Source organism: Amphiprion ocellaris, chromosome 12, assembly GCF_022539595.1.
Source record: "Amphiprion ocellaris isolate individual 3 ecotype Okinawa chromosome 12, ASM2253959v1, whole genome shotgun sequence".
In the NCBI taxonomy this organism is placed as follows: Eukaryota; Metazoa; Chordata; class Actinopteri; family Pomacentridae; genus Amphiprion; species Amphiprion ocellaris.
The window spans coordinates 31480758-31505878 of record NC_072777.1 but is presented as its reverse complement, the minus strand read 5'-3'; the positions used below and the strand labels follow the sequence as shown (position 1 = coordinate 31505878).

Genomic DNA, 25121 nt, shown 5'->3' with positions numbered 1-25121 from the left:
AAACACAGTTGTTGTTGTTTTACATTTTTAACGCAATATTAAATAACATTTTACTTGAACTTCTCCGTGTAATACAATAATTTTTTTCATCATTCAGAAGCAGCGCAGTCGGTGTACGTTGCTTATCCGTACAGCAGAGGGCGCGAAAACATAACTGAAACCAAGCTTCACTTTCGTAAGTATTCCTTATTTTATTTCACTTCTAAGTACTTTCACACATTAGTCAAAAGTTCGGTAAAGCTTTTTGGTTTTTCTAATCCCTGCTAAGACCGTTTTAAAGCGGCCTTCTCACAGTTTAGACAATTTTTAGCTCAAAAGCCAGGTGTTGCTAGCAAAATTACTGAGGCCGGAAGTATATTTTTCAACTACATGTACTTTGAGTATTTCAAATTTATACATTTTAAAGGACATTACTGTACCTTTACAAATAAATGTAAGTCATTTTATAGATTCAGTCACTTACAGGTTACCAATTCATGTATATAATACAGTTGAGGAGTAAAATAAGCCGTCACTTCTAATGCAGTGTGTAGCAGTCTAAAAGGGCCGTTTTGAAAAAGTATGTTTGCCTCCTTTACATACACTTCAATGATGTGAAATTATGTACAATTTCACATTTTACTACTCAAATTAACATTTGCTACTGTTATAGTACACAACAGAATAGAAGACACCCTGTGCAATATTACCTCACAGCAACTGCATAATTTTAAGCTGGACAGTAAAGCATTTTCTCCTATGAACATTGAAAAACAAATTCTTTAGAAAGACTATATTGAAGTTAATTCATCTGGGACAACTGACACATAAATTACTAAACTTGTGATCATTAACATTGTGTTCAGTTATGGTGTGCATCATCCCAATTGCATGAACAGAGTTATAAAATGAGCTATGAACACGGGAACTTTCTTAGTTGGAGCTATGGGCTGTCTCTAGCTGCATATCTGCATCATGGCTTCACATGGAAAATCATTGACAGAGGAATGTGAGGCTTCTCAAAGATGGAAAAGGACACAGACAGAGCAGTGGCCAACTAAAAATCAGTTAAAACACAATTGCAATAATAATTAAGAGCAGGGGTGTCAAACATGCGGCCCGCAGGCCAAAACCAGCCTTCCAGAGGGTCCAATCCGGCCTGTGGGACACTTTGTAAATTGGTATTACAGAGAAGACATTAGATGTTAAATTTGTAAAACTATACATTTAAAATAATTTCTAGATCATAACAAGTTGTTTTCATCATAAAGTAAAATACTAGATTGCTCTTTGTTCTTTTTTTGTTTTGTGTCTCAATTTGTAACATTTTGTCTTGTTTTTGTTGTTTCTTTGTCTGACTTTTGTCATTTGCGTCACATTCTTGTCTTTTTGTTTCTCGTTTTTGTCGTTTTGTGTTTCCTTTTTGTCTCGCTTGTGCTGTGCGCCTATTTTTTGACAAAATGACTTTAAGTTTGCTTGAGCTTGGCAGAAGAGGAATATTCTAGTATGACAATAATCAAAAACTCACAGTCAAAACGGACACTAGAGTTTCTAAAGAACAATGTGAAAACTGTGACCAAAGCAAGTATGTGACCTAACCGGACTCCACTTAAATGCCTTTGTGGTATTTTAAAAAGGAAGTTGGGCCAACCCCTCCAGCATAGAGTTGCTGATATGTGAATAATGGCAGAACATCTCTTCAGAAATTTGGTGACCTCTGTACAGAGGAGGACTGATTCTGTCTTCAAAGCTAAAGGTGGATACATGTAGTACTCAAAAAGCAGTAATGAAATTTGTGCTGACTTTAGTTACACTCCTGCTGTGGGGACTGTAGCTGTTAAGAGCAGTTTATGTTGTGAACTGTATTACTACTTTAAGTATTTTATATACTAACTATGTGCTGTTTTATGTGAAGGTTTTTCGCTCTGCCAGTTTTGGTTTGTGCTGCCAGTGACACCAGCTTGACCTTGCTGTACAGAGGAGACCTTATCTCTCACAGACGTAAATCAGAGATGCCCAGTTTCATGGAGAAAGATATGATGGTGAGTTTACACAAATAATTCTGAGAAGTGGCAGTTTGCCTCAGCAGTAACCAAAGCTCTACTAACATAGAATGACCATACTTTGACCTTTTATCCTGCTAGTTAGGGGTGTGAGAGACAAATGTAATAAGATGAAGTGTGAATTTATACTGTTTGCTCTTCTCCTATGAAGGTATGAGTCAGTATGCACGGTTTATTACAGTAAATAACTCTGATGGACACTTAGAGAATTCAAAATTTATAGAATTTCCACACATCATTTTTTTCAAACAGCACAGTAATTCTGTCAAGCAAAGTCTCCTAGTGACTTAAAATTCTTTCAAGCCAGGCTAGGGTGTAACATAAGCACCTGTGTAATAAATGGTCTATCTGAATATGTAATATGTTCTTAAATTAGGATTAAGCACACAACAGCTGACGTTGCTGCAAATGAAAGTGATCAGTGACAAATCAGTTTCAAGGTCCATGTTGATACTCTGCCAGACAGTCGCCATAAGATAAGATACTTGATATAATCAGTCGTCTCTACTACTATCGAGCGTGTTCTTACTAATTATTAACTAACGGGTAAACTGCAGCACTAGCAGTGTTGCATGGAAGTGAGCAAAGCTGCTCAGCACTGGTGTAAGAAATAATCAGATCTTTTACTTAATTTAAAGCAATGTAAAAAAAATACTCCATTACAAGTAAAAGTCTTGCATGCAGAATCTTACTTAAGTAAAAGCGAATTGGTGTCAACAGCAAAATTAAAAGTTGTAAAGTAAATGCGCTGGTTTGGTTCCTCTGACTGATAGATTATTGTATGTGTCATCAGTAGATTCTTAATAGTGATGCTTCAGTGTTTCAGCAGCAAGTTTAGCCAGTTTTATATACACGAACAAAGAGAAAAACAAAGTTCTAATGCACAGATCTGTTCTCTAGACTTGTTCTGTCATTTTTGATTTTTGGTCAGATACTGGATAATTTGAACATTTGTAGAAATGAGACCATGTGAGAAGTTTAGAGGGAAAATCACTACTTAGTGGAGCTGTTACCAACTCATAGACATCTGAAATGGCAACTACACAGGCTGTAACAAAGCAAAAAGGCTGAAAATTTGACAAATTTTCAACCATATGTTGTTTGTTAAAAACTTGTTTTACCATCCATTGGGTAAAATGTTCATCTTAAAAATCTGTCAGGTAAATGTAGTGAAGAAGAAAGCGTATTAAATACCTCTGGAATGTAGCTGATTTAATGTATAAAGTAGCATGAAATGGATATGGTCAAGTAAAGTGCAAGTACCTTAAAAATTGCAGTGAAGTACAATACTTGAATAATGTATTTTTTAGCGTGTGAGCATACATTCTGTAATCCCAGCTACTGAAGAAAAAGATGTCACGTACTAAACCTGCTTAACCTGTCTTTTATTGTAGTAATGTACTAATGTTGTTTTTATGTCCCAGTATTCTGCTTATATCCTGCAGCTTAAAATCCCTAAACACAAAAATGTATCTATTATTTATAAATGCTTTGTTACTTGTAATTATTAGAAATGTTAATGGTATAATTTACTAATACATTATTGCTCAGTTATGAGCAACAATCCCTCAAGCACAACACTTTGCTTGTCTGCAGACAGCATTATTACCGAACAGTAGCTAGCAGCCATGTTATTACTTACATTTCTAATCTAACCAGGGCACACTGACATGAGACAGCTTCTGTTTAGACTTGTTAAATGTAATATAAAAGAGCCCTTATCATTATGTAATATTTGGCTCACCTGTTTTATATTTTGCACGCAACAACAGCCAGTCTAATTATAAATCAATAAATTGTCATAATGTTGCAGCTGTAAGATGTAATTATTACTGTCTCAAAGTTTAAATTAATGTTTAATTACATGCAGGATGGCTAAAATTATTAGTACTTTTACAGCACTCTGTAAAACAAAAATATATAGCTGATTGAATGTATAAACAATAAAACTGTCATCAGTTTGCAGATATAAATTATTCGATGTCTAGCAGAATTAATCCCATACTAACTCTGGCATCTGGCTTGCTAATAATTCAGATATTCTGTAACTGATTTTAACTTTAAACTGCCTAGTCTATTCCTATGATTCAACAGCATCGCTGTGCAGCTTTCAAGTAAAATGGCAAAAGCGTAACTCCTGCAAAACATGTATTAAGAAACAGTAAAACACAAAATAAACAAACATAAGTTTTAGTTTTATTTACATTACAAGTGGCAGTTGATATTCCACACTAAGTTCAGTCATTCTTCCTTGTTCTATCATACAGATATACAGACCATGCATGCATTAATCATTAGTCTGTAGTTGACAGATTGTGCGAGGAGACAGCTATTTACATTCAGCATCCTGTAAATGGATTCAAGCGTATCTGGGGACAGAAAAATAATCTGTCGCGCAGTACAGAGTATTGTCAAGGTAGTATAGAAGTACACACATCTGAGCTTAGCTCTATTGTGATAGATTATGAGTGAGGTATCAGTGATGCTGAAGCTAAAGGCCAGAAACAGAAAAATGTGATTGTATTCCCAATTAAGGCTGTGGTAAGTGTGTCCGCTAATAAAACATTCTGCTTTCTTGAAGTTAAGGCTACAGTATATACAGTATGCAGAGCGCAATTTACACTAATAGCAGCAAGGAGCAATCAAAAAGTTCAGAGACTGTGAGAATGTGTAATAATGCTAACAGGAGCTTCTGTGTGTCCGGAACATGTTGCATTACATCGGGATTGGTTTTACATGTATTTTTGTGATAAAAACACTAGTCTTTGCAATGAAAAACACAAGGAGCATGCAAATTTTTTCATTTCTTTCCGCATACTTGCGCACCATGAATCATACCGAACTCCACTTTAAAGTCCTGAGGCGTCTGAGGAAAGACATTCGGCGTTAACCTGAACTGTACCACGATGGCATGTGGTTGATCTGTTTGCAGAGTGTGGTTATTTTTTTTTTTTCATTATTATAAACACAGTCACCGAACCTTTTGATTGCACCTCTTATTAATCATGAAGTCAAAAAGCAGGAGTTTAAAGGCATGAAAAATGGGAGCAACTAAAACAGTCATACAGGTTATATAAAAATGCACTTAATAGCAACCTGCACCCTCATCCAAATGCAGCTGATTTTGATTGGTAGGAAACCCGGCCAAATTATTACTCATTGTTATTTGAGACCATGAAAATAACGCTTCAGGTAATGGCTACATGCACTGAATCAAACATAACAGCAGAAACTGGAAAAAAAACAAGCATAGCCCTGCATCGTCATAATTCATCACCCGTAAAATATCACAAGCATGACATTTTTAGCACTTACACTATGAGGAAATGTGACATATTGGCTCAATAAATATCAACTGTGAAGTTTTTAACTTCCTAATTTGATGTTGTTTCCTGATAAATATCAGACTGTTCTGGTCCCTAAACAATCTGTAGTCTGTCAGAAAAAAAAAAAAAAAAGTCAGATTTTGGCTGAACATCAACATTTCAATAGAAAGCACACATAGTAAAACTGCTGACGACACAAGACAAAATCTGCAGCCGAGTGGAGTGGAGATGGTATAAGTGCTTTTTAATCCTGTGACTATTTGTGAAGGAGGAAAGACCCGATAAATGTTTTTTGAGTTTAAACCCGCGTTCCCACCGTGGTCCTCTTGAGTGATAGTGTACAATAAGGTGTGTTGAATGGCTCAGAGATGTTTAGGAGGAGCTGAGGCCAGAATCAGACTCCACGCTTCCAACACATGGTTTGGAGGCTGTGCAGGGTGCCGTGGCGCAGGGAATGGAGTAGCAGGAACAGGTGGAGCTCTTCAGGGTCTCCTCTGTAATGACCTCCTGTAGGGAGTGTTGCTCCTCTACCTGGAAGATGTTTGGCTGCTCTCCTTGTTCGTCACAGATACTAGAGGAAGAGGAGGAGACGTGTGTGTGGTTAGATACTGATGCAAGTTGTAGGCCTATCACACGAAACAAAAATCCTCACACAAATTACAAACTCATTCTCTACCATTAAATAATTTACTTGGAACAAATAAGTTAGGCAACACAATTTCATAATGCACAGTTGATCGTACAAATAACTTAAGATTCTATACGTTATCAGTACCACTAAGTTGAAAAAAAAAAAAACTTAGTACAAACTTGCAAAAAAATTAAATTTAATCTGATATAAGCTGCACCAAAATTTCTACCAGCAAGATGCAAAAATATGATGACTACTCCGGTGCAGCTCTAAACTATCCAGCAAAGAAGTAATCTTCCCAAACAGTAATCCACACCTATTTTTTTCATGCAACCGTGTCAATAGAAGCAGCAATATCAGCTGCATTCATTTTGACTGGGACTGATTGCACTGGTCAACATTTTGGCAGTGACAAGGAGCCTTTTCTGATTGTTCTTATCCCTCTGAACCCAAAACGCACAGGTGGGTTTAAAAGCATATTAATCAGAGCATCAGAGTCAGAAACTAAACTTTCTAATGGTCCTTAAACATATTGTGTGACTTGCCGTTTCGTCTGGAAAATTAACCAAAAGTAAGCTTAAAGTCCTTATATTTAATAAAAATCTCTTCATTATACTTGTCGTATTTAAGAATTTTCCAAAAATAAACAATTTGCACCAGATCCTGCAAAAAAACGTAATAAAAATTTGTTTTTATTGGTTTAGTTGAAATTGGTTGAACTGCAGGCTGTGTTTACACAGAGCAGATAGGTGACAAGTTCAAATGGTAAAAAAATAACATATCTACAGTATGTAGAGCCACCATTTTTTCCAGGTATTAGTAACGCCTGTAAGTATTTTTCTAAAATGGATAAACAAATGTTTTCTTTTTCCGTTTTTAAAATAATTTGTGCCATTCTAATGGTGTCACACTGCGTAACAGACATATTTGAGTTTTAGAAAAGTGAGTCCACAGTTAGGAAAATTGTAACAGGATCAAATAAAAACACCTGCTTGGGTTTCAGAGGGTTAAAGGATTTTTGGATGCCATCTATTCTTTGAGCTCACCACTTGACCTTTTACCTGCCTGGCGTGTTCAACACTGTGAAGCAACGCCCATGGGCTTGACACGAAACTTCACATTACAGTAATAATGAGTTTACTTTGGGTTGACCACCTTATCAGCTACATTTGGGTGGCTCAATTTTACAACCTGCACCAAAGCAGATTAGGTCAAGAGTAAATAACGAAAGCATCACGTCATCTGTCTGTGAGCATAAACAAGTTATCAACCCTGTCTCTTAAAGTGAGCACATTTATAGGAAGCCTGTAGCCAGTTTCTTGAAATGTAGAATATCTGACAGGCAGAACAACCTCAATAAACTCTGACTGTGTTCAACTTATTTTACCAAACAGGCTGTTAAAAGATTCACCAAATAGAAGGCAGAGGGTCCAGTGCGATCACCCCTTTGGTAAAGAAATCAAACTGTAGTACAAGCTGATCATCCACAAGCTTGACAGGTGCAAATAATAGAAAGTATATTTGTGAAAAATAAGCTGTGACATCTGAAAGTTTTTGAGAGGTGGAGAGTTTTTTTGATATATGAGGCTTAAATGCAGGTACTTGTTGGACTTTCGGGTATAAATGTAGTGAGAATGCATGGTTGTGAAGGCGCCCTTGTGATATGAAACTTGCATACATTAATTTTTAGGAAAACAAACAGAAGTCGTTCATACAGAAGCCAATATGTCATGCACTGAACATGCCATTCAGTCTTGGTGCCTCTTTCGCTTCAAAAATATCACCAAATATTGCTTCAATCATGCTTAGACTACTAAAAAGGAAGCCTTTGATAGCATACCCGAAACAATACACAGGCATTTAGAAAAAAAAATAAAGAAATGACCTCACTCTCATCTGTAGAAACTAGCCTCAAAAATGATAAACATGGCAGTTGACAAATCAAAAAACTGTGTTTGGTACCATCCCAGTTTTTAAGATTCCAAAACAGGCAAAACCACAACTGTTACTGTACTACTAAGGCGTAGGAAATGCGATCAGTCAACCGTCTTGCATCATTGTCAAGGAACAGTATGTTGTTCCTGTAGCATTTAATGACTGATACATATTTAGATAGTAATTGAGGAGCGGGGGGGGGGGGGGGCCTCAAAAACAAGCCAAGGGGTGTGGAGTGAGTACATCAACAAAACACAGCCAGGAACCAGAGAGACATTACGGGAATCTGGAGAACTTGAGTCAAAATGTGGCACCAAGCTTTCACAAATTCTGCAAGAAAGAGGCACAGTTATAACATCAACCTGGAGATGTCAGTTGTTTTTATTTTTTTATTTCAGATTAAGTGGAATCTGCAGGGACTGCTAGGTAGTAATTAGGGTTCGTCGTCTATGGTTTCTGCAAGCGTCTGCAAAAATCTGGGCCAAGTGCGAACATAAATGTAGAGCAAATGTCATTGTACAGTGAAACACAGAAGTGAAACGGCTGAACAAACACAACCTGCTGATCACACAGCTTTGTTGAGACCAGACAGACAAAACTCCTGCACTCTGCTACCAACAACAGTTTTACATAACCACCCTGGCTCTTGCTGTAAATTAATTTCCCACTCACAGATTACTCAACGAATAATCAAACCTTTTTGTCTGAAGCTATGACAGATGCCAAATAATTACCATGCCTGCCAGTGCTTGATTACATAACACCATAAATCCTGGAAAACATGCTGACAAACAGCTGAGTGTTCATGTGAGAAGGGGCTATGAATGGAGTAATCTGTTGATGAAAATGAAATGCCTGCTTAATAACTCAGGTGTGGAGTCAGCCAGTACAGAAACAAAACTGTGCGGGACAAGATCCAGGGTGTTACTTAACAGGCTTCAGCACGAAAAGCTGAATTCAGAGAATATTTATCAAGGTGTTTTATCTGTGTTTGATTAGAATGGTCTATGTATGTCTGGACAGGAGTAGTTGGTAGTTCACAGTGTGGCCTTGTCCACCTCACCTATGGGTTAAAAGAGCAATGAAATGTTTCACATAAGAGCATGAACAACGAGGATATTAAGAATCTGCTCTGACTTAAATTTACTGCATTACTTCCAATTGCAATATATCTTTTTCATTAAATGATTTAAAGATAAAGAATTATGTCAAAATATTTAAAAAGCATGCATTACAAAAATAGAACATGCGATGACAATTGTAAAGTCTATGCTAGTTACTGTAAAAAGAAGATCATCAGCCAGGTGAGCTATAAAAGCACAACACAATTAACAGATGTCACATTGCAATATGTAATGGAGATATGGGATCCAAGAACTGCCAAGTGGAGTAGTGTCAAAATGCATGATCATACCATCTAAATCTTAATTCCCATTAAAGTTGAAAATTTAATGAATCTTAAATCGAAATTGTGATTTGAAGGAATGAAATTAGCAAATTGCAAAAGGCTGGATAGATGTTATGCAACCTGTTTGACCCAAAGTTTTAACTGTGGTGTCGACGGTTTCAGATTCATGCCGTCTTCTTGTGTGACAATGACGGTTTTGTCATTAGCTCATGTGATAATGCTCCATCACAGAGAACACTAAACTGAAACTAGGCTTAAAATCAAATTGCAACATCTGCCAGAAAAGTTAGAAAACACTGATTGTGTTTTCCCCACATCGTTCAGCTCTAATGCCAGTGTGTGTTTAACAGTATTTAAACTTGTCTGCGTCTCCATGTGTAAACAGTATGATTTTCCACACACAGCCTGTACCAAAACAACAGCGTTGTGACGCAACCTGCAGTTGGAAATCATCACAGTTCAGTGACACATACGATGGCAACGTATGTTCCTGTTAATCATTTACCTGCTGGGAGTAGGGAAAGTTTGTTTAAGCAACAGCTGATGGCTGAAAGCTGTAGCAGTCTCAGCTCAAATGTAATTAAAACCAAACCACAATACTGTTAAGGAAATAACTATTCACCTTAGCTTTCTTGGTGGACAATCAAACACTGAAGTGAATACTGGGGAAAACTGTAACTGGGTTTAAATATAAAACACCCATTATCCATTATCTATATGCAGCTTTATCTTCTGCAAGGTTGCAGGCAAATGTAAAACATGTCTGATAATATGTTATCAGACTTCCATGTTACATAAACACAAGCCTTTAGAAAACTATGAGTCAGCAAGTTAAGAAATTCACACTACAACCAATAAGTGTGTTTCTGGATAAAGATAACTACCACAACTAACCTTTCCCATTTAGAAAAAAATGCTTGGAAAGCTTTGAAAAAAGAATTTTGTTTCTCAAAGTTAATTGCAACTGCCAGTATGTCTTTAGTGTCAGCTGATGAACATGTAGTAATGAACAATGAGAAGAAATGTAATAAAAAAAAATCCAAAATAAGAGAAGACAAAATACAGCAATCCCTTCCTCCTGCTTACACTGAACCTCAACACCACATAGATGTTTGTGGTTTTACAAGAATTCATGTGGAGGCCACAGATATGCAAGCCGAGTTATAACCTACCTATCATAGATGAGCCCGTCTATTCCTTGCTGCCTCAGCTTCCTCCTGGTCTCGTGATCATTGTTGTCATCTCCCCAGCAGAACACCACCAGACCTTTAGCCTGGGCGTCCCCGATGTAGTTCAGGTGCTTTAACAGCTCCTCGGTGTGGGCACTGATTCCCTAGAAGAGCAGTAGATAAAGTTCAGTGAATGAAAAGGGGACAGCGTGTTTAAATTTTTACAATCTTGTGTGTCAAAGTTCAGAGAATGGTACACTAAATTCCAAAACAAGTTGTTGAAAGTCTTTTAGAAGAAGAAAAAAATGGGAGAAAAGGAAAAGGAAGCAACTGTAACAAAAGCAATTTCCCCTTGGAGTTCAATGAAGTATTTCTGGTTCTGAAGTTACTATATTTAATTTTTTTCCAAATTTAACAACAACCAAATTAGAAATTATAGTATAAAATTGGTCGATATGCTGTCATTTGGCTAAATTCTTATTGGTCAGACAACCTTCAGTGTTAATTTAAATAAGAAGAAAATGCGACATAAATAGCCTTACAGGATTCATCCATTATTTTTAGCAATTAGAGGAACAGACTACCTGTACACATGACTTTGGCTATGCTGCAAACACTAGTTTATTTATAATTTATTTAGGCTAACGCTAGTAGATGGAATGCTAGCAGATAACATGCAGATTTTCTTTTCCTCATGACCAATTGATTGTTTGAAGAGCAGGTACGACCAAGATTTTCTTTGGTCCGCTGCAGCTCTACCAGGCAAACAGTGCTCACCAGAATATTTTCACTCTGAGCGAAACTGATGGCGATCTGAGTTGTCTGACAGCGGATGTCCATCAGCTCCGGATACTTGTCTGAAATTCCCTGAGTCAGGAAGAGGATGGGGTACTTGTTCTGCTTATGACGCACCCTGACGGACAAATAGAAACAGATCTCATCAACTGCTGGAGAGCACCTATTTATAACCAAATCCTTAAGCAGCATTAAGCAGTTCCACATTCTAAGTGATGCTTTCCAGTGTTACAAGCTGAACTACCTGAAGATAAAGAAAAAACATTACGTGTTTTCAGTTGGTTCAAAGGTTCTTTTTCTACTCGAAGGCACGTGTTTGTGAATGGTATGCAGTTCCTATGGCTCATTAGACATCAAAGTGTGCCTTCTTAATCTAATTGCACTTACATGGTGCAGACATCTGGGTCAAAACAGGAGAACACAATCCGTCTTTTTCCACCTTTCTGCAGAACGCAGGACAGAACAATGTCGAGGAAGGTGTTCATGTTGAAGTAGCTTGACAAGTTTCCGTCCCATGATCCATCCTGTTAACGCAAAGTGGTTAAAAACATCAGCTTATTTTATAAATTAGAAACCGCTTGTTTTTCCCTTTTCTGTTTTACAATATACTCACCTTCATCTGGGAGATCCATTTGAGCTCAATGTTGAAGCCAACATGTTCAGGAATAGCTTGAAATATCTTCAAATTACAAAGAGTAATTTTACTGTCACATAAAGTTAGACCCAGTAGAGGAAAGGTCAGCGATATTCTGACTGAAATTATTTTTTATTTAATGTGTGCAATGCAGTTTAAACGTAGCTCTAACAGATGTGCTGCACTGGCAGCTATTGCTAATTGTAAGCTCTTATCCTTAGCTGGGCTTTTACATCCACATTACAGTTAAAATATACAACTATAATTCCCATTAGACTACAGCCATAGATAGTAAAATATTCGTAACAAAGCACCTGGTCATAAAGTGATCTACCTGTGAGAGAGAGGGAAACGGCTGATGCTCATCGATTTCATCTTCATCGTCCAGCAGATCTGAGGAGTAAACAAAACAAATAAGTGTTAGAGCTGATAATAAAAATGATCTGCTGATCTGATTATACATTAATCACCACTTTCCTTTGATGTACAATGATGGGTACAAAGGAATGTTTGTTCAAAACCGAACTTGTGCTTCTCTTTTGATCTACTCTGCATGAAAAATACTGTACTTTGTGGAACAAAGCTAAAATTTAAGCACCTTACACAATAAAGGCAAATTACCTACTACAATCATAAAATTTTACAGCTTAGCTACTTAAATCTTTCATCCAAACTCTGAGCAGACAGGGTGAGGTATGAAAAAACACACATATACAAAAAACAGATACATACCTTTGTGATCACTTCCTTTCATGGCAGTCACATGAGCCAACTGTGCAACGTAAGAAATCATACATTATAGACTTAAACATCAGGAAAAACATGTTACTTGTTTGGTTAATTAAATGATCAACAAGACAAATACTATTTTCAGTAAATAGGTGGAATGAGTATAATTTTGGTTGCTGGATTTTGGCTTTTTACAATTAATTCTTAAAATGATTGATATTTTAAAATGTTCCACTTACAAAAAAACAACTGAAAGTGAGTAAATTTGGTAACAATAAGTCGGAGTTGCTGCAATAACCAAGTGGGGACCAGAGGCTTCTCTGTGTACAGCAGTTTAGCTAGCGGCTACTACGCCCTGCATATGAGACATTTAAGGAGCACTGGTAAATTGTAGTGTCCTTTTATACACAATTTATATATATATATTTTCCTCTCGAAGATGGAAGGATTAGTAAGACTTATTTTCATGCAAAGATTTGCACATTAGCAGCAATGTAGCACAAGATTAATTGAAAGCAGTACTTTATATATTTAATCCTTAAAGCTCATGAACAACCATGATCTCAGTAATGACCAAAACAATCCATTTTGGTCATAACAGTGTAGATATTTTTTGTCGTTTAACTGTATAACAATCTCGACTGCCACTTCAACAAGACCCTACTCACTCAGTATCAGCAGCCACATGATACTATGAACACAGATCATTTTGAGCAAAGAAATTTTACTCATTTCAAGCCCAGACTACACCTGGTACAATCTGGATAATGACACTTGATCCATGTTTCTTTGGATTTAAACTTGGTGCTGATGCGAAACAATGTCATGGACAAACATCAATCTTTTTTTAAAGAGAAGACCAATGCTATTTGTAGCTTTTACTGTACAGCTTGAGCTGGAGGTAGAGTTTGGTGACTTGCAGGGAAGATGTATATCTGAAAAATGAGGTCAAGTTGCACAGACTGCGGAAACACCTGGCTGAGATCAATTTGCAATCCAGCTCCTGATGTGACCCAGCTATTCTGAGCACATTCCTCTCATTATGCATGCATTAATGTATGTTTTTCCTCATCCTAATCAGATGTTTTATGTTAACTGAAGATGAAAATGAGATCCTGAACCAACTAGAACAGGGTTTACCTTCAAAAGCTGTAGCTGGTCAAAAGTCAGGTCTTTCACTGGCACTTCAATAAGCTCCACATTCTTATCATTTTTCTGTCGAGTCAGAGAAAGAATTACTTGTGCAACAGTGGATCGATGTCCATTACAGCCTGTATATTGTGACATGCTTTTTTTCCAGTCAAACAAAAATATCAATAGAGACAGAGGAGTTTCAGAGCAAAGTACACCAGGATTTTAATTTACCTTCTTGGTAGATATGCAGCAGGTCAGATCATGGTAAACTATAGGAACAGCGTCCTTGGAGAGGTGAACGTCAAACTCCACAAAGGCTGCACCCTACAAGTACACAAATAAAACACAAGTATTTAAATAGAGGGTATGTCAAAGGTAATATTCTCTCATGCATTAATCATCTCGGAGACTTACATGTTTAGCAGCACTTTTGAAGGAGGCTATTGTGTTCTCTCTGACTCTGTGATGCCTGTAAAATACCAATACAGCATACATTTTTTTGACAGGAATTTATGTTGAATACATGCATTTCTAAATGTCGACACTAATATGTGGGTGCATTTACTTGTAGTGACATCTTGCACCCTTTTTCTGCCATGAAAACTAAAGCTTTAATGATGAATCAATTTGTTGTTAACTAATAAATAAATTAGCAACTACTTACATAGACGATTAATTAATTTTACAGATTTTTAAGGGGAAAATAGTAAAAATTCTTTGACTCAGCTTCTTAAATTTGAATATTTTCTTTCGGGTTATGGACAAAACAAGATACCTGAGGACATCATTTTGGGCTCTGGGAAACACTGATTAAGATTTTCACCATTTCCTGACATTTTATAGACCATGTAACAAATCAATTAATCGAGAAAAAAAATCTTAAATTAATTAAATTAAATTAATAGACAATGAAAATCCTAAATTTTCACAGTCCAAGTGAAAAAACATTTACAGGACTTGGTGCAGAAGCCTAAATTAACAGCAGAATGAAATCTTTATCAGTCACGATGTGTTTTGGTGTTAATTTTAACTCCTCGTGTCAAAATGTTTTGCTGAGGTTGAATATATAGTAGCAAATTTGCATCTTTTTATCAACTGATTGAGTCACATTTTACACACATGTTTAATATAGTATATGTTAACTAATTTTTTCTCTTTATGGTTAACCTAAATGCAGGTCCAGATTTTCCTGTTCGACTCACTTGGCTGCATGGGTGCTGCCAGCTCCACGGTGACCCACACTCAGAGTGCTTCTTTTCTTCCAGTATTTGGTGAACGACGAGCTCATGTTACACTGCATCCCCTGGATGGGTCGAATTACCAGGTAATCCACTGAAAACAGAACAACAATGTGACATGGTTTGTACATTTACAGTACACAAACATTAGCTAACAGGTGCGTATATAGTAACTCGGATAGCTCAGCAAGTAGTGCACATTGCAAGAATTATTTGTCCTTGCTTTGCAGTGTAAATACACACAATATCTTACCTCTTACTTTACCGATGGTCTGTCTGGAGTTTCGTCCCATTATGGGAAGTGTAACTACTCCAATGTCTTTGCCACTCTCCAAAAATGAAGAGGAGAGGAGGCAGGCAGTGCCCACATGTCCTGGGTGGATATCACCCTGGACTACATGCTCACTCAGATCCTCCTGTAAATATAAAAGCAGGATTAATACAACTCTAATTATCCATACCCAGAAAAAAAACCATCAAAAACCTTCATTGCTAACTTGGGTACAATTGTATTGACTCATCAGAGGTCTTTTTAACATGAGTATTACCTCAAAGAACTCAAAGGTGAGCTCCAGGTTGTCAGGGTCCATGGTGTGGATGCTGTACTCAGTCCACTGGGACGGCTCCAGAGCGTAGCCACACTCAGGCTGTGAGTGACGTGACTTATAGCCGTTGGCATTGATCAGACTGATCTCCAGAGTGGGGGTCATTTTGTGGCAAGTTGATGGACTGAGATCCTCCTCCTCATCATCCTCTTCCTCTACGCCCTCTAATGTCAGCTTGATCCTGTATAGGCAGGAAAAACAAAGAGGTATATTTCAGAGTCAGCCAGATATAGTCAAATTAAAATTACATATTTATAAAAGAAAATTGGATTACAAGTTAAATTGTTTTACTCTTTAAACAATTTAACTTTGAGCCCTTAACAGGCTCAAATTGCAGAAGTTTGAAATCAGGTTGCATCACTCACAAAATGAGAAAATTTGCAGATATTCTTATCTCTAATTTCCAGCATGCACAAAATATAAAACTGGAAAGACGCTACAGAATAGCACCGAGATTATTTTAATTATTAAGATTGTTGTGTCAGAGAGAACGATCAGGGAACGGAGCACCACCTCATGTGATCTCATGGGGAAACAGATGTAAACGAAATAGAGACTGTGGTGCAACAACTTGCTGTGACATTAATACTTTGCAATGGGGAAAAACAAAAGCAGCAGGTTAAAGGAATCTGGATGAATAGTTGGGAAGATGTGGTCAACATAGTTGTGTCTATTATTCAGCAAGAATTGGAGGTGAGAGGTGTTTAAATACCACCAGATAACGTAGCTAAAATGGGCTACACTGCTTATCCACTTGTGTGATAATCATAACAACCCAGACTGTCCAGAACATGTTTATTTTTCAGCAAGCACGTTTCATAACTGGATCTGTTAACCCCTCAAAGTGACAAATAATCTTTGCCCAATGCCTGTTCAGACTAAGGTCATTGAGCAGGTACTTCTGGGATTGTTGTGAAGGGTCAAATGGGAGTAAATCAGCCCGAAACTCCTGCAGTGTGGGCCAGACCTGTGCTGCTCTTATCATAATTATGTACACAGGACTTCAGTTACACTCAGGTAACAGTAGCGCTGCAATGATCCGTCTTGTGTCACTTTCTCGCTAGACTTTCTCTGGCCATCTGGTGTCAAATTTGGCCTTTCATGTCCTCCTTACCTGAAGCGAGACTTCTTGAATTTCTTCTTCGTGATGGACACCGGAGACATCTTAGAATAGTGCAGACGCAGGCGAATTTCTGTCTGGCATGTCAGCCACCCAGAGTCAACACAATTCACCCCATCTATAGAAATAGAGGACAGAGACAGGAAACATGCGATGAGCCTGTACATCCACTTTGTTATTTGTGAATGCTGACTGCAGAACTGGTCTCAGCTATAAAAGCAGGGCAGAGGCTACCCTTTGTTTGGGTATAATGAACAACCTCAAAACCTGTGTTCTTCAAAAGAAAGGAAGTGTGCAGAGACTTCCTGTTATATACTTCTACAGTGGTTTTGCCTCACAGGACCTTTATATAAGTGAGGTAAAAAGGGCAGCAACTAACAATTACTTTCAATGTCTATTATTATCTTGAATATTCAATCAGTTGTTTGTCAGAAAATGGTGAAAATTGTTCATCAGTGCTTTCTAAAATGTGTTTTGTCCATAAACCAAATATATTCACTGTACAGTTATAGAGCTATTAAGAAACGAGAAAATATTCAGAAAATCTGGCTAACTAATTGATTAATCGTTGCAGCTCTGGTAAGTAGTCTACAGAAATTTAGTAGTGGCTTTGTGTCTTTTTATTGAACTTACTGTGAACGCCAAATTGTCCATCATCAATATTCTGGTGTGGTGCTGTAATAAAGGAAAAAAGCATTAAAAATGGGATAGAAGGATGCCTACAAGACATCTGTAACCAGAACACTTAGTATGGCATTACGGTTAACTTAGCAGGTTGTTTATGAAACCAGTAAGAATTTAAACAAAGCACTGCTGCATTTAACAAAAATGTAAACATCTTATATTTACAGCAAATTCTTATTTTAGTAGGAAAAGCATGTTAGTAGGATTTACTAAAACAAAAAAAGGGGTAGGGTAATATGACGTGATTAAAAAAAAATAATAATTTAAAAAAAAAAAAAAAGAGGACACTAAGCAGCTGCAACTATTCTCCCTATCAAGCTTGCACTGAGTGAGCTTTGTTTGACAACACAATGGCATGTTCACCAGAGAGATCTACAATGACAGGTCATGACATGTGCTGCACTGCAGTGTTTCCTCTGTGGCTATTGATTATTCGAACATGTGCTCTCCACTAATCTGTTTTTTTAAAGTGTACACACAGTGCCAAATAAGCAAGAAGCTCCAGAGGCTACCAGTAAATTACAGTGTTGTGTGGGAGAAAACACTGCAGTCCTGGAACATTCATTCACTTATAAACCCAAAATAGGGCTGCATGATATTGGGGGGAAAACTGACATTCAGATGTTTTGTTTTTCTGCAGTGTATGTATATATTATGATATGAAAAGGTACAGAAATGTTCAGATGACTTGAATAACTCCAATTTGGAAGGAATTAATCATTCTAGCATGATTGGGATTTTGTAAAGGAGTTAATCTCCATTTAAAATAAAAACATTTAGATCATATCTTATATGGTGTAACACTTGCAAAAGCATATAGAATAGTATTTTGCATTGGTTGGCATTCAGATCTGGCTCTGCAAGCCTCATACAGAGCTTCGTAGTGTTGATTTAAATGGTCATAAGTGTTTTTCTTTGCAACCAAATCTTTTTCAGTGTCTATTGCTCATTTTGCCCACCACATGTGGAGCCTGCATGTCAACAAACTCTATGTCGGTGTTTGTAAATAAAGTTAAAAAAAACAACACACAAAACAAAGTGCTCCAAGAAGCCTCAAATTGGAGTGAATGATCTTCTATCAGACTTCTCTTATAGATTTGTTCTGGAAAATGTGAACCGTGTAAGTTCTCTTTTTGTATCAAGCAACGCAATCATCACACTGCAAATGCTGAAACAATATATTGTGCAGCCCCAACCCAAAAACAAAAACTTTTTTTAAGTGGGATAAGCTAGAATGGCCTCTACATTACTGTCAGTGGACAGCTGTTAATTGTAGGACTGCAGAAGATGGGAGATCTATGGGGGGGTTTGAGTATTACACACTTTACCAAACCCAACCAAACCGTGCACCTTTATTTTGTTGTTCTATACCTGTGGGGCTCATCGTGCGAGGCTGATGATGGGTCTCCCACATATTGACTATCACTTGACAGGGGCCACCTGCACTCTGCAATTCCAATGTTGGGTACAACGTTAGGGTTTTCAGATCAGATACAGTGAACTACTTCTTCTCAGTGTGGCCTCAAAGCCTGTCTCTGGACCAGAGTGTGAGAAAGGAATGAGATCTGGTATAGTCACCAATCCCCCAGCTAGGGCAGTCAGCCACCATGGGTTGAAATCTGAAAAGTGGATTTGTTAGTGAAGAAAAATAGAACTTGGAAACATTTTGTAGTTACATATGAAGCTGCTTCTTTTTACGTGTGTAATACTAATGTAATTAACCATAGCATACAGCAGCGTATTTCAGATATTTGTTTTGAAATCACATCATAGCAGCCAGCTTCAGCCAAGTCTGCAACTGTGAAAGATGTCAGTGAGTTCAAACCCTGTTTATATTGCAGCTACAGTTCTTAGTAACTTCCTAGTATGGTTCAGAAAATGCACAAATCATCACAAAAGTAAGACTTTGTTAAGTTACACTTTGCATGGATTTTTAGGTCAAACCACACAATAAGGCATTTCACAGCAACAGTACAGACACGTGAGGAAACCAAGTCAAAACATACAGTCTCACACAAAGCAGGTTCCACCCTTTGAAAAAAAAAAAAAAGGAAACCAACAACACGCCCAAACTCAGGCTGCACAAAGTCACCAGAAACTTTTGCACTCTGACACCTTGTACTTGATTTTAGGAAAATCTCTCCCACGTTTTCTCTCTTTTTCAAGCAAATCCGATTCCTGGTATGTTCGTTAGTGTGTATGTTTGCATACAGACAGGTGACTCAGCAGAGGCCCAGTAAAGCCTCACGTGCCAGATAAGAACAAGCCAGCTGAGTAGTTTTCCTGGACTTAAATATATCCCACAGCACCGACCTCAAGCTGTTTCTGAAGGCAGAAATACAGATGCAGTGACGGTAATCCACAGACTTGGTGAATGATCCAAGCTTAGACAGTGACACATAATCAGAGAAAGTCATAGCTCAAGTTCGTGGTAACTTTGAGATTCAAAACAGTCTAACACTTGTTTATCCTCTTTCTGCTGATGAGCTGCAAAATGAGATGAATCAGTCCATCAGATCACAGAGCATAGCAGGCAAACTGAGATTACAATCAAATTAAGGAGCAATAGTTATCTTTTTAACAACTAGTAACTAGACTAGAGATTCTGACAATTACAAGCAAATTAATCGATGACTTTTCTCCGCTGCTGTAATGAAACGAGACTCACCTTAGACTCCAGAAAGAAGCCTTTGAAGTAGCGATACTTGGCAACAACACCTTTAGTTACGGTGACTGTTGTAGTCCATGTACATCTGTCGGTAAAACAAAACAAATGGCGAAATCATTTAAAAATACACCTACAATTAGCAGTAATATTAGTAATTTCAGCAGTTTGAGTACACATGCTGACATTATTTAACCTGGATAGAAGTGAGGTGCAGTTCACCTACCCATCATCACCAACTGGCTGTAAAGTCACAGCTTTCTGATGGCTCCAGTTTCCCAGTGCTTCACAGCTACCAACAACAGCAATCACCTCACCTACAAAGAGTCAGAGAAGCATTTTAGCATGAAATCTCAGGGGTAAATTAAAAGTACAGCAACAATTAATTGCTGCTTGTGCAACGATTAAGCTGTTCTGGGAAAAAAACAGCCAAAATTCTGCAATTCCAGCTTTGTCAATTTGAATATTTCCTGGTTTCTTAGCTCGTTTGTGACAGTAAATGGATTATTTTTGGGTTGTGGGTGAAACAAGACACCCTTTTTTGCCCTTATCTGACAATTTACAGACCAAAAAACTAATTGAGTATTTATGAAAAAAAAAGACTAATCCACAATCAGAAAACAAACTGTTAGATGCAGCCCTAATTAAAAATACAAATGCAGCATTGTTTACTTGGATAATATATAACTTAGAACGTTTTGAACTCATTTTAAAAAAAAAATATGATCATGTTTTTGATCTACTTCACGCCACCTCCTCAATTTCCCCAGTACCTTAACTAAACTGTTGGAGAGAAAAAAAAAGGTATAATCTATGATAGTTCAGATGGAAAGTGTTAGATTTGAGGTAGTATGTTTGTGTTTTCAATAAAACATTAAACTTGGTACACAGTTTGGGGCCCTAAACATTTTCAGTAGTGGAGCCATGGCAAAAATGCAAGAGGAATCAACTACAAATATTAACATACACCAATACTAGTTATTAAAATAATTATTGACATAATAACAAAAACAAATATCCATTTATTTCTACAGATAATATATAAATATGTGCAAGTGAATTTGAATCACTCCAAACTATAGGAGAAAATGTATGGGCCTTGAAACGTACAAAATTCGAACAAACTTTTGAATTAACTCCTGTAGCTCGAACTGCGAAAGCCAAGGAAGTGAAAGTTTACGAAGCCTACTTCACATTACAAAAGACTACTCATCCTGCTCAAACCCAAGTGGTTCTCAGAATGAGGGGCTTTGGGAGAAAAGTTGGACCCTTCTTCAAAAAGCTTTTACTTTCTGTCAACCAAATGAAGTACTTGAATCATATCTCCTCAATCAAACATGATAACACATAACAGGTGATGTCTACCCCTGTGTTTCAATAGTCAGGGATTACAACGATGCCATGTAAACATCAGAAACTGTTCAGGTGAAGAGTTCATGGTGAATTTAGTGACTCAGTGAGATAGACTACAATGAAATCTGAGCAGAAAATCTTCCATTTCTGTTTTGGCACAATGTGGACAGCTTGATAAAATGTCTCACAATTCACACTGTTGATTTTTTTTATTGTTACACAGGGCAGGTCTTTACAACGCCAGTCTGGGTGTGGCAGGCATATTGGTATTGTACCTACCTATCTTGGCAGTACTTTATAAGGTTTCCCATTTACATATAGCTGCCCTGCTAGGTGCTTGCCTTCGGATTCAGTGGCTCCACTACACAAGCAAAACAATGCTAAAGTGAAGGGACATGAAGCAGCAGGTGAGATACTGTTCAACCGAGACTTGTTTTGTCACTGCTGCTCCAGAAGTGTCTCCTGTGATTAATGGGTTTGAAAATGCCAAAGAGTTCAGCTGTGAGCACCCATGGCTCCATTTCTGAGGAGGTTCAGGCTCTCTAACTATACAATGACATCAAGTTAGTAGAGAGAATTATATCATTATTATTATTATTATTATTATTATTATTATTATTATATTCCAGAAATGCCTTGAATCGTCTATTGAACAGGGAAAGATTAATCTGACTGTTACTTGTAAATATAGGTTAAATATCATGTTGCAGCAAGTCTCTAGCCATTACTATTTAGTCTGCAAACAGGTTTAAATTTACCTGGAGATGTCTCTCCTCTGACCGCCAAAGTCACCTGAGTGGTCTCCATAGTCGACACGGGCACAAAGATTGGCAGGAGAAACAAGCTGGAAGACATCAGCAGGGGTTAGATAAATAGTCCGACTTCAAGCACTGAGTACTGCTAAAATAATTTAAGCTACATAAATACAGAAAGCATAACCAGCCTTTGAATTATTTCTTGGTCAGTCTCATCGCCACTGATTCAAATACAGTAGTAGCCTACGTTTTCCGTCCTCTGTGTATCAGTGAGGCAGCAGATCTGCTTTGCTCTGCTTGGCTCTTGTGCATTTTGTATGAACATGTTCGAGAGAGAGAGAGAGAGAGCACAGTGGCTAAAGGGCTTGTCATTGTTGGTATCTGGTGGTGGCCAGTTAACCAATTCACTCAGGCAGGAATGGGAGGCTTCAGGTATTAGAGGCTAGAAGCTCTCATTAGGTGAAACTTGGATACAATTTTTAGTGTGTTTCATCAGCAGTGTGGGTTTGATTATTACTTATTGTTTATTTTTGCTATATTGAGTTGAGGGTGACCTTTTCCCCCTCACCAGCACCTGCATCTCTTGGACTGGGCTGTTTTAAGAATCGGTCACCTAGTTTATGGAGTATAAATAACCTATAGCTGGTATCTAAAACTGCTAGCTCTGGTCAAGCTTGGTGATTCGCAAGCATATTTTCACAAGACATATCTTTACATATGATTATAACTGTATACATAAGATATAAATATAGACTGATATTAAGACTAAAGCCTCCAACAATGGCAGCAGATCTGCTTTGATTGTTATTGGTTATTTATTTGGGTTTTGGAGTTTTATGAGTAAAATTGTAATCCTCACTAGCACCTGCATCTCTTTTCTCAAATTATTTAAAGAGTTGATCACCAAAATTACTATGTTTATAGCTCTGCAAATCATCATAATTTTAGACTAATTCCAACACTAATCCCTCCAACATAGGCAGCAGATGTGCTTTGATTATTATTATTTATTTATTTGAGGTATTGCGTTACATTATGGGATTTTATTGGTGAATTTTCTCCTCTCTTTAGCACCTGCATCTCTTTTCCTGGACTATGTCAAAGGTCAGTCAACCAAACCAATGTTAAATTAAATATATAAAAACAAGTATTTCCCTGAGACCCCTTTACATATGATTATTAAATTAGACTAATTCCAAGAGCAATACCTCCAAGCATAAGCAGCAGATTTGCTTTGATTATTATTGGGTAGTTAATTTAAGGATACTGACATTTAAGGGAGAACTTTGTATCTTCCCCAGCATCTGTATCTCTTCTCCTAGACTAGTTTTGTAAATCATTGTATTCAAACTAATTCTAAGACTAATGCTTACTAAAGAGAAAGTAGATTTGCTTTGACAATAACTAATTATTTATTTATTTGGAATATTGTGTTATGGGATTTTATGGGAGAACTTTTTTGTAATCCTCAACAGCACCTGTGTTTCTCCTCTTATACTATATAAAGGATTGGTCGTCCAAATTAATATTAAATTAAATGTATGAAAACAAGTCTTTCCATGAGACACCTTTACAGATGGTTACAGCTTTAATAATCATCAGAATTCAAACTAATTGCAAGGTACATGGCTATATAACCGACCAAACGGTTAGCTACTTGCACCAACTGTGATATTATTAGGAGTCAGAAAGCACAGTTTATCAGATTTGATCCAGTGTTAACTCCAAGTGTGACCACTGGCTGCTAAATTATTATTAAAACAGCCTCACTGGAGAAGCAGCATCAGTGTTAGCTAACTCCCTGACCGTGACAGTTAGCAGGATGTAAATAGCAGCAGCTAAAGCTAAAAGACACCTTCAAACCAAGAGAAGTAGAAAATATGTGATCTTAATAGCTACCTTCGTAAGTTTGGCAGCTCTGTGTCGGCTCTTGGCACCACTGATGAGGGTGAAGTTAGAGCAAAGCCAGCTCGTGGATCACGCTGAGAGGCATCTGTCTGGGGAGACGCAAATCTGTCGAGCCGCTCCAGCAACAGCCATATCAGCTCAGGTTATCCTGCAGCGAATCCATAATAAACCCACTGGAAATCATCACGAGTGTAATTATAACACTTGCAACGTGATATTTTTTTTTTAAATAATAAAAAAAACTCCCGTTAACACGTTAAACCATCAAACCGTGACAGCTAAACTTGAACAAAGATTCTCCGCTATGTGGCGGAATTAACAAACATCCTGCGCATGCGTCAAGCGACCAAAACAGAAACACAACCTCCGGGATACACTGTCAAAGTAAAACAAGCAGTGAATGAAGAACCTGGGAAATTGACCATATAAACATTATATATTATGATTTTAACGCAAGATGCAAAAATATAATTACCCATGTATTTTCAAATCCCTGAATTGCTGTGACATACACAAAAGCTCCTATTTCTTCACAATGAAGGCGTTTGTGCCTCTAAAATTGTTTCTTACATGAAAAAAACCCTTGATATCTAATACAAGATTGATTCCTTTTTAATCCCTGTTAAACATGTTTTCATATCCTAGGAAACTTAAATGATTTTTAAATGAGTTTTGATATTTGGCCTCTTAATTTCTAATTATTATTATTATTGTTAGCATTAAATTGATGGTCTTTATAGAGTATTTCTTTATGGAGAATGCTCCAGAGAATCTAGTCATTCCAATCACACATATAAACAGACATATATTTGCACTGATCCAATTTAATTATCGACAGAAACAATAACTAGAGTCAGTGTAATAAACTGTGTACTGTCTGTTGCAAGATTTTTTCAATCAATTTAAGTGATCAGATAAGTTGAACGCTTGTAGTAATGTCCTAAAAAATAATTAAAATATTTTGCATTTAAATAAAAAAATGCAAGCTCA

The 25121-nt window shown here is 37.2% G+C and overlaps 1 protein-coding gene and 1 long non-coding RNA gene across 4 annotated transcripts; one reads left to right on the top strand and one right to left on the bottom strand.

Annotated features, from left to right (window-relative positions):
• Window positions 1–82: 82 nt before the first annotated feature.
• Window positions 83–15120, top strand: LOC118470408 (uncharacterized). Its single transcript, XR_004847467.2, has 3 exons — window positions 83–175; window positions 1895–2021; window positions 14981–15120. It is a non-coding gene; the product is annotated as an uncharacterized LOC118470408 (long non-coding RNA).
• gpcpd1 (glycerophosphocholine phosphodiesterase 1) lies at window positions 4227–24463 on the bottom strand. Of its 3 annotated transcripts, XM_055016027.1 has the most exons (21): window positions 24123–24463; window positions 22227–22312; window positions 20342–20432; window positions 20119–20203; window positions 18822–18897; window positions 17400–17441; window positions 16761–16884; window positions 15590–15827; window positions 15295–15457; window positions 15006–15135; window positions 14218–14272; window positions 14035–14127; window positions 13810–13884; window positions 12673–12712; window positions 12275–12333; window positions 11920–11985; window positions 11694–11830; window positions 11289–11424; window positions 10515–10675; window positions 8215–8264; window positions 5760–5939 (listed from the first exon to the last, which is right to left on the bottom strand). In XM_055016027.1, the coding sequence occupies exons 2-21, from the start codon at window positions 22273–22275 to the stop codon at window positions 5896–5898; spliced, it is 1914 nt and encodes a 637-aa protein (XP_054872002.1). In that variant the 5' UTR covers window positions 22276–22312; window positions 24123–24463; the 3' UTR covers window positions 5760–5895. The 3 variants fall into 3 exon arrangements, with proteins under 3 accessions (XP_023127709.1, XP_054872003.1, XP_054872002.1); XM_023271941.3 differs by lacking the exon at window positions 8215–8264 and having other exon boundaries at window positions 4227–5939; window positions 24123–24460; XM_055016028.1 differs by lacking the exons at window positions 8215–8264; window positions 22227–22312; window positions 24123–24463 and having other exon boundaries at window positions 4227–5939; window positions 17400–19937; window positions 20342–20357.
• Window positions 24464–25121: the final 658 nt, after the last annotated feature.